General features: G+C 38.0%; 1 protein-coding gene across 1 annotated transcript in view; it reads left to right on the top strand.

The window, feature by feature from the left end:
• Window positions 1-12,287, top strand: part of EFHC2 (EF-hand domain containing 2) — a 61,508-nt gene extending 49,221 nt beyond the window's left edge. The window contains exons 12-15 of the mRNA XM_050902055.1: window positions 938-1,135; window positions 1,703-1,795; window positions 9,419-9,524; window positions 11,972-12,287. Coding sequence (XP_050758012.1) covers window positions 938-1,135; window positions 1,703-1,795; window positions 9,419-9,524; window positions 11,972-12,067 — 493 coding nt within the window. The 3' untranslated portion in view covers window positions 12,068-12,287. The remainder of the gene's footprint in view (window positions 1-937; window positions 1,136-1,702; window positions 1,796-9,418; window positions 9,525-11,971) is intronic.
• Window positions 12,288-14,061: the final 1,774 nt, after the last annotated feature.

Genomic DNA, 14,061 nt, shown 5'->3' with positions numbered 1-14,061 from the left:
TTACCCAGAAATCACTCCAGCTCTATTATCAGCAACAAAGTCTTGATATTAACAGGAATGACTAGTCATTCAGTGCCGGCATTGGGCCATCAGATGGATCTCAGGAACATTTCTTCTTCTTTGGATTGGGCTGATTCATCTAAGCAGCACAAGCAATCTTGGGAGAGCGCATCTCAGGCTCTTCCCTGCATGGGATCTGATTCTCCACTGACAGTGTCCAAGCATAAACTGGTCTTGCTACTGCCTCCTGTCTTCCATTCTTGCCAGGAGGGCTTATGATTACAAGTTGGGTGTAATTTTCTGCCCTCTCTCTGTGGCCAATTTCCGTTTCCCTTCCCCCAGCTTTCCCCTGAAAGCTACCCATCAGCACCAGCTTTCACAATACTTTGTGAAGTGTGGCTTGACGCTTGATTAATATTCTGTTCTCCATTGGGATCTTCTGCCCGACTTCTCCTCTGCCATTGTTAATTCTCTCTCTCTATTTTATGCAACTGTTGTGCATGCTTTGTGTTTACAGATAATTAATCATGTGCTGCAGAATGCAAAATATAATTAGGAACAAAACAGAGTAATACCTTGTTAATTCACTATCTTGTTGGATAAATGCAATGACAAAATTAATCTCTGCTAATATTCCATGCCAGTACAGCATCTCTGGTAAAAGGCTTCAGTCATGATTATTATGTATTTTGTATGTATAGCCAACTACTGAGCAAATATGGACATTCTGCAAAAGTTTAAGAGTTCAGGTAATTTCCATTATACCTCCTTGAACAGATCTGGATTTCAAATTTAAGTAGATACATTCTTTAAAGATCTAAATACAGCGTTTTATAATGAGTGCACTTTAATTCTTTTTTCCTCAAAATTTAGTGATTATTAACTGTTTTTAACGCCTTTACTTAAAACTAATGTAGGCTGTTGTTTTTGTGAACAGAAATTTGATAGTCAGTATCACTGATGGAGCGTTTTCAGAACATGAAATTATGACTCTCGGGCGCTATTACAGTGTGAGAGATGAATATGAAATGGACCTCCACTTCCTCCTTGCAGTGGCTCAAGAACAGCTTAAGAAAAATAGCTTTGAGAATTTTGAACAACTGTCTGCGGTGCTTACGTACAACGACCGTGAAAAGTAAGTTTCCTTAATTTATCCTAAGCTGTTATTTGGGAAGCTCTGCTTGTAAACCTACCTACTTTCTGTTTGTTGCTGCACAAATGATATATTGTGGCCAAAGAATGTTATCTGTAATGTTAAGCCTCTCTCAGCACTTGACAGTAAACAAGAAAAGGATAGCCTTTTTGTCTCTCTTACATTTTGTTTGTGGACTTTTTATTATAGCTGCTGTACATAATAAGATGCCCGTTCACAGGCAAAACAGTATTTTAAATCGAAGAGGAAAAATAGTGATTTAAGGGAGAAAAGAAAGGATTTGTATCTGATTCTTTATATGACTCATTTGCCCTTTTTTTTCTGTGATGTCACAGACAAAGAATCACAGAGAATCACTAAGGACCTCAGCGTGGGGGAGACAGGCCACCATATGCACTTCAAGTTTCTTAGCTTTGTAGTAACGAAATTCCATAAAACCTTGTTTTCTTTACCTCTACCCTGATATTCCTCATGTGTTTTCCTATTCACAGCAACATTTACTTGAAGGACCTAATGTACTCTTCTCCACCTCTCTTTCTGTTTGTCTAGATGTGGAGTGCTGCCTCATGAGATGTGCAGGACTATTTGCAAGTCCTTTAAGTTGCCACTGGCTGATGCTGATCTGCAAGCTTTACTGACCATGTAAGTTAAGGGCAGATAGTATGACCTGCATGCATGGGTGCAAATCAATGCTAAATATTTACTGCAGACACAGTTCTTAAGAATTTGTCATTTATATAATATTAACCATTTCATGATGCTGATTTTGTCTCTATACACATGTGGACTTTTCTAGTTATAGAATATTTATAATCAACTGACGTGCATCCATCTTAGCAACTTCTCTTCATTTTGTCTGGCATGGTAGATCATCTGGGTTTTGCCAGAATTCTATGGAATTAGTCTTATGGGAATCAGCTACTGGTACTTATCATTGTCAATGAGATTCACTTTTTTTGCATTAGTTGTTCCTGAGTATATGTAAGGGAAAAACAATGATCTTACAAAAGCACATTATAAGAGTTTTAAGAAACATACCAACATGAATACAATGAAATGTCCTTGAATCAAGTAGACAGCATCAGTAGTAAATAAAAGTGGTTTGCTACTCCTATTAATCTCACCTGAAATGTATGTTATTGTAATTTTTAAAAAGGAAAAGGAATGTTGGCATGGTTTTGGTATTTTTCCATAGCACATTTAATTGTTTCGAGACAAATTACTTGGCTAGCTGTATTAATGGGAACAGAAGTGAAAATAACTAGTATTCAGTGCACTTGTGTTAAAGGCTAGAGTTCAGAGTAACCTGTGGTGTTTTGAACACTCATGTCACGTTGAGTTTGGTTTTCATGGCCAGATTTTCTGGTAATAGGTTTAAATGCATGCTCATTGGTGTCTTCTTTCCCTTGTGGGAAATCCTTAAATGTTTTGTCTGTGCCTTCATACTGTGTTAAAAGCAGGAGCAGGTTCTTGTCTTCTGTCATGTTTAGATGCTTTCAGGTAGGTATGCTTCTTGGTATCAGGAGGAATTGCAAACTAAGGATCTGGATTTATCAAATAATGAAAAGACTCTTGTCAGGCAGAAATGTGGAATCCATTTTAATAAAGCATCTTTGTACTGCAAGCAAGACTTCTTACTTAAATCAGTATCAACAAGACTGCTTTAAGAAGCCTAAGGGGCTATTTTTCACAAAGCCCCTGTTTCCAGACCAAAAACTTTCAGAATAGTTCCCTGCAGTAGCCAGATAGACAGCCTTGGCAATTTGTTTGCCATTCATTGCTTCTGACCATGAGGTTACAAGCATTAGTCATCAGAAGCATGTCTGAATTCTAGCATTAATCTAAAAGTCATTTTTTAGAACTCCCACTAAGCTGCCCAAAACAAAAAGTGTTGGGAGGACAATTGACATCCTGTACTAGACAAGGGGTTCTCGTAGTTTCCGCTTCCATAAGGCTGAAATTGAATAGATGCACAGACAAGGGACTGGAGGTTTTCCTTTATGTAGTAACTCAATGCTGATGAAAAACAGACAAGCCTGACACATCATAGGCTCCAGAGACATGTTTATTGTTTGTGAATTTATACCAGGGAAAGCTTTCATGAGATGAACCTCTTCTCTCCTGAGGAGTCTCAGTGTAGGAGTTAAAAAGAAAAAGCCCAATACACTATAATAAAAATTAGAGATAAGCTTAGAAGACAAGGAAGAGACTAAGGGCTGGATTTCACCCAGCTTTAGCCAGGTACCCATGACAGCTGAATTAGGATTCAGCTGCTGTACGTTCTTTCTGTAGGCGATGGAGAAGGAGAGAGTTATCTCCTCAGCCTGTATAAGAGCTGGATTTCTAAATTACCATCCATTTTCCTTTGTTTCTAAAGGGGCTGTGGCCAGCCTGTATTGCAGATTTCTGTATGAGAAAGGTAAATGGTATGAAGCTGTGCCTCAGAAATCAGTGTGAGAAGTACTTCATATGATAGAGTGCTATGGGTAATACCAGTTCTAAGTTACAATATCAGCTGCTTCGAGGCAGTTTATGTGGTGAGTCACTGCACTGCAGGTAAGAAGGAAGATTGTCACATTCTTAATGATATGTGCAGTTGGCACTGCTTGGTAAGTTTATTGTTTCATGAGGGTGCAGAGTCAGGGAAAGATTTTTTTGAAGTCTATTTAATAGGAGTTGCTTTCCAGTAATCTGGAAATTGAAGAGTAGAGTTGGCTGAATGAGATGATTGAGACTTTTCTCTTCCTTTCCTCTTGCTTCCTGTAGTTTTCTCTGAGACCGAAGAATCATGAAACAGGCAAGTTTATTGTTAATGAAGAATAGTCTCATTCTTGGGGAGTATGCAATTCAGTGTGGGCAAAGTTTGTCAACAATATTCTTTCTCTGTTTTTTTTTTTTGGATGAGGAAACATTTAATTTTGTGTCCATTGATGTTTCTCTAGCAAGTGGTGGTGGTGTTCCTACTGTGTGTATCTGTATTTATGAAGGAAGAAAGTGGTACAATAAAAGTTGTTGGATTGATTCCCACAAAATCAGTATATATAGCTAATGCACTAGCTGGATCCTATTCAGCTATAAAATGATGCTAGACGATGTGATCAGATAATAGTTGAAGACTGAAGCTGTATGTTTATTCAGCTTTGCTATCTGAGATTAGGTGGCAAAGACTTTCTGTAGGACTTAATGGTTCTATTTTTCCATTTTGAAAGGTAATACTCTTGAAGTATTTATTATTCACATTTGTAAATTATATTGCAATGATCTGTGACTTATTAAAAGCATGGAATGGGACTAGAAGTTACTGTCTAATTTTGCGGTCACCTCCAGATGACCCAAGACTTTGTTTACTGTACCCAAAGACCATTCAGTTTCCACAGAGTGCAAGGCGAATTAGCACAAAGACTGCGGTTTCATAAGACCCTTTCATATTGTCTGTCTAGAGTAAATTTATATTTTTAATTGTGGGATGGTGAACTAGTAGGGTTTAGGTACCCAACAATGTGTCCATTTTTACAATTTACCTGAGCTGGCTTATTAAAAAGTATTTCCTTTCTCCATCAGCATTTTATCACTTAGTTTTTTAGTCACAGGGCAATACAGACTTTTAATCACAATGTATTAAACAGTGCAGATGGTACACAATTGTTTCTGCCAGAAAACTACAGTAGTCATTTGTCATGGTTTAACCCCAGCTGGCAACTAAGCACCACACAGCCGCTTGCTCACTCCTCCCCTGTCCCAGTGGGATGGGGAGGAGAATCGAAAAAAAGTAAAACTCGTGGGTTGAGATAAGAACAGTTTAATAACTAAAGTAAAATAAAATATAGTACTAACAATAATAATAAATAATAATAATAATAATAATAATAATAATAATAGTGATTGTAATGAAAAGGAATATAACAAAAAAAAAAAAAGAAAGAAAACCCAAGAAAAGACAAGTGATGCACAATGCAGTTGCTCACCACCCGCTGACGGCTGCCCAAGCAGCGATCCACCCCCCCTGGCCAACTCCCCCCAGTTTATATTCTGGGCATGACGTCCTATGGTATGGAATATCCCTTTGGCTAGTTCGGGTCAGCTGTCCTGGCCGTGCTCCCTCCCAGCTTCTTGTGTACCTGCTTGCTGGCAGAGCGTGGGAAACTGAATAATCTTTAACTTAGGATAAGCACTACTTAGCAACAACTAAAACATCAGAGTGTTATTAACATCATTCTCCCACTAAATCCAAAACACGGCACTGTACCAGTTACTAGGAAGAAAATTAACTCTATCCCAGCCGAAACCAGGACATCATTGTAAACATTTCTTTAAATTTATGCAGGCATAATGAACAATTATAGTTTGTTTAATAAATAAATGTTGCTAAAGTGCTTAAGTAATGAATTTAAGGTTTTTTCCTGTTATTTTTATTTACTGCAATGCTAAATGTATGCTAACAAGGACTTAAAAAGATGCAGTCCTTCCCCAGAGGGTATATAAACAGCTGGCAGATAAGGAAAGAAAAAATGGAGGGAAGAAAGAATGGATGACAGGTTTACAAGTATTACATGTTGATTGTTCCCCATTAGTTTAGTTGTTAAGCATATGTCCCTATTTTTTAAAATATGTGTTTTAATTTCTGTTAAAAGCAGCTGTGTAGTTCTTCACCTCTCCACAGTACTAGGGGGAGACTGTTGGAATCTGGAGGGGGGCTTGTTATTTTGAAAAAGTTAATCGCTAGTGTCTCAGGTAGCAGTGCCTGCTAACAATGGGCCTCCTACGTGGTCATCCCAGTTCTCTAGTCACTAATAGGCCAGGCTAGGCCACTCCTGCGTGCTCAGCTTTTCCCTGGTTTGTGGCTGGGTAATAATTTTTTACCTAGTTGCCTACCTGTAATGTTTTTTTAGGGCTGACCTATTGCTTTCAGGAAGCAAACCCTCTTTTCCTGCTACAGCAAGTGTCCTGATAGCAGGAGCAAGATTGGAAATGGTCATAAGATCTTTCTCCTGCACTCTGTCTTCTGCTCGTTACCTTTGATGCCTGAGACTCCCTGTGCCATTTGTGATTAAAAGACTGTCTAGCATTAATATTTGGATCTCTTAAAAGAAATTATTTCTGTAATTCAGTATACTGAGGAACTGATGGTTCAATTTATAGTTGTTCAAGGCGTGAATAAATGTATATGCGGGATGGTAGCCATTACTTAATTCATACTGATCAGCTGCATAGACTTGTCCGTGCTTGCTGTTTTAAATCTTTTCATATGAGCTGTTTATGACAATTTAGGTGTATACCTGTGTTACACAGAGACTATCAAACAGGCTGAAGAATCCCAACATTTTCTCTAAGGTTAAAGCAGCATGATACTTCTCTATTATTATCAGATTAACTTCTTAATAAATGTTATTCAAAACTAAGGAATTAAAAAAACCTCTGCATGTATGTTAACTTTTCACATAAATGTTTGGGTTACAGATTTCTTGATGGGAAAGAAAAATATTTGTAAGTAGCCTTTACTCACCAAAGCATCCTCAGGAATGGTCATAATGTGATTTAACCAGATTTTCACATATCTGGAGTATTTCATTATGAATATGTTTTTAGAAGTAGAAATGTGCAATTATTTCTGTAATGTCAAAGAAAAAAAAAGCTCTGCAAACTATGATAGGGATGGGGGAGTGACTTCCATAGTCTAAAATCACATGCACTGAAGTCATAGGGCAAAACTGAAGAGAACCATGGTTTCAAGAGATCTTTGTTGCATCTTCTTGATAAGACAAATCTAATTTCCTTTCCTGAAGAGCACTGTCAGTTTCAGTCATATTAACTCCAGCCACTGAAATGTATGACATCTCTGTCCTAATAATGCACAAATTGATAACATCTCCTCAGTCCATCTGGATACTCTGTGCCAAATTGCAAGTGTGTGCTTTTAGGAGATTGATACAATAAGTCACAGCAGGAGAGAGATCTAAAGAGTAGATTTTTTTTTTTCTTTCTGGATTATTCTAAAGTAGTATTTTAAGCTGCCTTCTGTAGCTGTTTAAATATGGGATTTAGGAATCCCATTTCCTCTGCTCATGTTAAAATCTTTGGTTATAGTTAACTTCATGCCCATGTTGTCATCTCAGTTTGCTAGTGCTGTCACATCAAAGGACTTTTCTCCTTGTTAATGTTTGTTGAAAGCAGAAGCAATGCTTTCCTTGACTTCATTGCCTCAACATAAAGTTTAAGTAGTTACACGCCTTCACTTGTTTTTTATTTAAAAATCCTGCTTATACAGCTCTGCATCTTGGCAGTAGACTTAATCTTTTGACTTTTCACAATGAGCAAAAGATAAATACATATATAATAAAAGAAGAAAATAATTGTCATGATAGTTCTGAAATTCAAAATCTGTGTGCCATAGGTTTTTTCCAAGAAGTGTAAGCTTTTTTATTGTCTTGTTACTTCTAGTGCAAAACTCCTTTCTTTTCCCAATTGCCACCTGCAAAAAACCTGAAACAAACAAGAATCCCCTAGAAGTGGGAATGATAATTTTCTTGTATATTAGATATATTCCCCAAAAGCAAGGCTTTATGAAAATGTTAACTTGCGTGTGAGCTATTATAAAGAAGCAAGCTATCATAGGAGGATTTCTCATGGCAATGTTTCAGGCTCCTCTTTAATACTGGTAACAGTAGCATTCTTTTCTGACTTTGCTTTCATCTTCAGCATAACTCACTGTACTTAACATTCCAGTTTATCGCTAGCATCTCTGTTTATGGCTCTCAGTATATTTTATTATTATCTCTCCTGCTGACTATTAAATGAAAGGTGTAGGGGGAGGAAAAGGAAAGGATGAGTTGCAGTTTATTGCAGTTTATTTTTGTCACTAGATTTATTTCTCCTCTTCTCCGGTATTGTTTTCCACGTTTGTGCTGTAAATTCTCCCTTAAAGTACCTTCATGCTTAATTTTTACCAGAACCCTCTGCAGTGACTGAAGGGTTTTGAGGCTCGTGTTTTGTGCAGTGCTATTTCTCTAAGAACAACATAAAATGATTTTCTAAAAGACTTGTTTCCTGGAGATGATCTGGCTCCTGTGCAGTAGTATTTATCTCACCAGATTACAGGGAAGAATTGTTTAACCTGATCTTTCCCACCAAAGAATAGGTATTGAGTCTTGCTCGTTGTATATGTCTCTCCATAGACCCCAGTGAAGCACAGACACTTCCAGGGTGTGCTTATATGCCTAAACCAGGTCCCTTTTATATGTAGGTAGTGTTAGGTGAGATAGATATCATTCACAGAAGCTGCTAGTACAGTATTTGTAGCAGAGCAGTTAAGCTGTTCATTTAAAGAACGATTTGCATGGTAGCTTCAGCTTGTGGATATCTTTCAAGCATTTGACTAGTCCCACTGAAGTAACAGTGGTTCCCAAGTGCCTTAATCACCTAAATGTTTTGCTGAATTGAGGATTTTTCTGAAGCTGCTTCATCCAAATCAATGGCAGAAGGATGACATGGCTTACAAATCTGCTCCCATGGGGTTTATTAGTGCAGGATAATGATTTTAGAAATTTGAGAGAAGGAGATAGCGTGTTCTGCATGTACCTGTAGACCTTAGCTGGCAGCATATATATCTTCATGCAGTTAGGGGAACCTCATAACTGACACAAATACGCATTTATTCCTTGGAAATAAAGAACAATTCCATAAAACAACTACCAAATGACAAGGCTTGTGATTTTTAAATCTGGCTATTATTTGATAGGTTAGAGAGCTGTGTGTTTGTCGATTGTAAATTGATCCTAAGATGTGTGCAAACAGCATTTTTGAAGGATTGCTTATTTTCAGGAAATGATTGTAGAAGCCATATAAAGCAGATCAGTTGTGTTACAGCACAGCTCTCGTATCATTCTACCTGTTTCTTTTCTACACAAAGGAATCATACACTGATCGTCCCAACTCTATGTTTGTCACCAGTTGTGAGATCCCAGTGTTGGAAAAGGTTGGGCAATACTTCAAAAGTAAAATGAAATTAGATGAAATGTAATAAACCTTAAAGAAGTTGAATTCTACTATGAGAGACAATAATAAGGTGTAAGAATATGGAATAGAATGTATGATGTAGAAGTCCTGACAGTTTGGTAGTGTTTTTCTGTACTCCTGCCAGTGTTTGGTAATAAAGGAGTAAAAAATTTTTATCCAAAAGGTAATGTATTAATATGCTGTAGATAACATGATACAACTTTGTTAAAAATTTCCTTTAACCTTGAGTCATCTTATGGATATTCTGCTTAGGTTTGAAGATGACCATAAGCAAGTGAAATATAAAAAGTTCGTGGATGGGCTGAACTGGAGAGAAAATCAAGTCCCTGCTTTCCAGACGATAAAGTTTCCTCTCAAGGTAAAACCAGTGTATCTGAGCAAAGACACAGTACAGTACATTGATATAATTTGTCCAACTTTAACATGAGTGCTTTATCCGATGGAGACCACCAGTTTTCATATTTGCATATTTGTGCCTGTTTTCTTCAAGTAAGTAATTTTTTCTGGGAGGTTTAGAATGAAGCAGAGAAGTCAAACAGGGACGAGGAGCCCTGTAACACCCCCGTGCCTAATAGGTGTCACATTTCTGTGACATTTTTCTAGAAGAAAAAAAAAAAGAGAAGGGGAAACAGGTGTATTTGTCCATGAACAATGGGCGTGAATACCGCTTCACTCACAAATATCGTCACATGTCAAACAATCTGTTCGCTTGCTGAGATAGTCAGGAAATACTTTAAACTCCACTGACACTGCAGAAAATAGCTATGTATTTTTTATAACTCCACAGAAACTTGTACATAATACACCACATCACTGGTAGGCGTACAGCAAGAGCAGTATTGATGGATCAGCTTTGTATATCTCCACCAGCCTGCTACTTAGGGTAAATAAAAATGTGGTATCAACAAAGTGCAGAGATTAATCTGATCGTGCCATCTTGTGCTGAATGGAACACTTTAAAATAGATGGTGCATAAGGCAATTATGCTGATTTTGAAAAACTTCCTAACAGATAAATCCGAAGCCCTTCTGCCAGCACATAGTTTTGCTGTTCTGTCCTAGCCAATGTGTTGCTATGCTTGTACAGAATGCATTTGATTGTATTCAGACCGTTTAGAAATACAGCATTCCTTTAAATTCAAGTTCAATGCTGACATAGCTTAAACCAATATTCCTCAAGTACTGTGCTATTATCTTGACTCCTCTCTTACTTGGCTTACCAGCTCTTTCTTCTGTAGCATCTCAAACTGTCGGCGATGTCTAATGAGGGCCCAATGCTGCTGGTTTGCTCTGCTTTCCGTAGTGGTTTATTTTTCACTTTGTCATTGAGAAGAATTTTTCCATCTTGTACAGATAAAATCAAAGCCCTTCCACATGTTTTATACAGCAGTCCTGTGGTTCAAAGTGTGCATTAGGTTTTGTTCAGTGGGTATTCTGTGTTTTTACAGAAGAATTCTGTGCTTGAGTTATAACTCAATATTTAAACAGTGACTGCTCTCAGGAGGTTGTGTCAGGGTAAGAGGCCTTGTGAGCCTCAGTACCATAGAAACAAAAAGAAGGTCAGAGCCTGTGCCCAGATGATTTTTGCCTTGAAGATGGTGCTAAGCTCTGTACCAAAAAGCATGGGTGAAGGAAGCAGAGGCACAGATACACTTGTGGTTGAATGTGTTTGACCATTTTTTTCCCCTCACAGAATGGTTTATCTAGCCATCGAGCATGACCTGATTTCTGGCAGGTGAGGGAAGGAGATGGCTCCTGTGGGGTGAAGGTGGGGTGCAAGTGGTGGTGGAACCAAGAGGCAGCCTTCACAAGTTGAAGGTGTGGAGGAAAAGGTGCTTGTGAAACAAGCAGGAGCTTGAAGTTGACGTTTGTGGTGACACGTATGTTCTGATCGGCATAAGAGATGAGGTTTTGTTTGGGTATGAAGAAGACATTGTCTTTGCTTGGAGGACAGCCAATGGATGGGCTTTCCAGGAGTGGCTGGTGCCTAAGAGCCCCAGTTGAGAACGGTACATGGAGTTCTGGGAGGAAGGTTACAGCTGAAATCAAACAGGAAGAAGGAGCATCAATAGAAATTAAGATCAGTCATCATCGTGCTGGGATAATCAGTTCCTCATCAGCTCCAAAGCCTTGCTGTAACTGTCATACTGACATATAGCACTGTTTTTAATGAACTCTGCCCAAGTTGGTGCCAGTACAGTTTACTGAATTTTATCAACTTTATTATTTTGTTAGTTAGCCGCAATACCTAGGCTATCTTTGGTACAGTACAAGAATATTTTAATGAAGAGATCAATACAAAATGGAAAAAATCGGAGAAAGGAAGGGATTTAAATCTTGTTCAACTTTAGAATCCAATTGTCATTCTGTTCATGACTTACTGTGAATTAACAGCAATATTTTGGGGCTACAGTACCTGTATTTGACAGATTTCAGCAACAGAGTTGTTTAGCTGACTTTTTTCTTCTTTCTCTCATTATTTTGTATGATTTTTGGTGTTGAGACATAGATGACTTGCAAGACGTTCAAGTATAAGCGTCTTAATGAAGAAACTATAGCATTATTTAGTTTGAAAATATCTGCAAAAGAGCTAATGATAGAAAATATTTTTAATAAAATATTCTGCAAGATTGATAAAAATGTGCACGTAGTAATCTTTTAAGAGGATGTGCTATATAAAGGTCCACTTTTTCACAGATTTGTATGTGGAAATGAAGGAGCTCATTCAATCTTATGTTGACCAGCTTTTAATAATTCTTGTTTTCAATATTATATTCTAAGATATTCTCTGGGTTACTAATTTCAGAATGAAGATGACTGGAGCGGACAACCACCATCCTTTCCTGTGAAAGCAGTCAAATACTTACCTCTTCTGGATGATCTGTTTGGCAAGGAAGAATAATCTGATCTGTGCAAGGCACTGCTTTTGGATTAGTGCTTCAGCTCCAAAGCTTACTTAGACAGATACTGAAAACATTCCTTGTAAAACAAAAAAATCAGATATAGGTTTTATTGCATTTAATTTCTTATTCCAACATAGATGTATACTTTGTGTGTTTTTGTAACTCCTTTTAAATCAACAGTACTCTTTCATACTTATATAAGCATAATTAAAACTGTATCCTCTAATCTTTGTGTCTGGTTATATGGAGAATTTACAAGTATTGAGAAATCTTTGAGTCAAACGGAGCAAAATCTGATTGACCCTGCTTTGTTCTGCAAACAAAGGTTGCTGGAAGACCTCTTAAAATATTAGGTCAGACTATATTAGCACAATAAGGTAATTCCATTCAAATTTCCTCTCTTGCTCTTTAGCTTATATCTGTGTTTTTGGTACATACCTGTGGTGATGCTTAAGTACTGCTTGTGTCAAAGTTTGTTATTTTATGGAGGAAATACTATCAAGGTTTTAGCACAGTATAAAGTTGCTCTGGTATCAGAGATAATTATAGCCTTCCAGTGTAGAAGTAAATACTTTGCAGGCACGGCATGGAAGCTATCAGTTCTTGCTTTTTGTTTTAAATGTGACTCAGATTAGTAGCCAGAGACATGTATGAAGAGAAGGTGTTTCAGTACAATTTTAGTGTGCAGCTTTCTTGCAGTAGCATTGTACTTGCCCGTTGAAAATTAATTGATGCCTTTCTCTTTGCTCAAAATCACGATGACTAAATGGAGTTCCTGTTAACATTTTTGTATCTTTTTAAGCGTATGCCAGCTCAAAGCCATGATTAGATCTGAATTTACTGCATGCTTTTGTGAGAGAAGTAGTTACCCCAGTTTAAAGAATGGAAGAACTGAGGTGAAGCGGGGAGCTGACCCATCCACAGCGATTCCACAGGGGAAGGGGAAGAGGTGTGAGCCAGCGCACCTCTGCTGGTGGCTGGGAAACTCACACATTCAGTAGAGTGAGAACCCTGCGCTTTCTGTAATCTGCAATTACAGTTTCGGGGAGGAAGTGTTTGATTTAGAAGGATGAGAATTCAACGTATCTAAATCCCCAAACTGAGGGAAAGACAATAGTTCAAAGAATAACTTAATTCAGTAAATCTGTATCTTTTTGGAAACTTGGAGATCCCTTTTGGAATTATAATTCCATTTAGAAATACCTTGCTGCACTTTTGCATGATAGTGTAAATGAAATTTTTAATTGTATGTCTTCTCCCTAGCCCCCCCAGCTCCTGAGAAGAAATTCTTTTCCCTCCATATGGCAAAATATGAAGCTTTTGGCAGCTTTTTACCTTTTTTTGTCAGCAAAAAAGGACTTGAGGGAAGGCATAATTATGTGCATTGCTGCTACTTAGGAAAATGGGTAAGTGATGGTCTGTGTTCAGGGGGTCAAAAAGAAAACTGTTAAAACTTGTTAAAGTGCTCCAAGTTGTAGACAAGACCATGCACTGCTTTTGGATCCAAAAGAGGAAGATGGCTTCTTACATGAGAGGAAAAATATCTGACCACAGGGATAGTGTCAGGAGCCAAAACAATAATAACTTGCGTTTGAAGCCAGTTTGATGAAAGCTGAAGATTTTTAAAACATGCCACCAAGACTGAGCTTGACACTTTCAACAATTCATAGAATGGTTTGGGTTGGAAGGGACCTTAAAGATCATCTAGTTCCAACCCCCCTGCCATGGGCAGGGACACCTTCCACTAGACCAGGTTGCTCAAAGCTCCGTCCAACCTGGCCTTGAACACTTCCAGGGAGGGGACATCCACAGCCTCTCTGGGCAACCTGTTCCAGTGCCTTACCACCCTCACAGTGAAGAACTTCTTCCTTATATCTAATCTAAATCTGCCCTCTTTCAGTTTAAAGCCATTACCCCTTGTCCTATCACTGCATGCCCTTGTAAAAAGTCCCTCTCCAGCTTTCTTGTAGGCCCCCTTTAGGTACTGGAAGGC

Source organism: Gymnogyps californianus, chromosome 1, assembly GCF_018139145.2.
Source record: "Gymnogyps californianus isolate 813 chromosome 1, ASM1813914v2, whole genome shotgun sequence".
NCBI classification, from domain to species: domain Eukaryota; kingdom Metazoa; phylum Chordata; class Aves; order Accipitriformes; family Cathartidae; genus Gymnogyps; species Gymnogyps californianus.
This window is presented reverse-complemented; position numbering and strand designations above follow the sequence as displayed.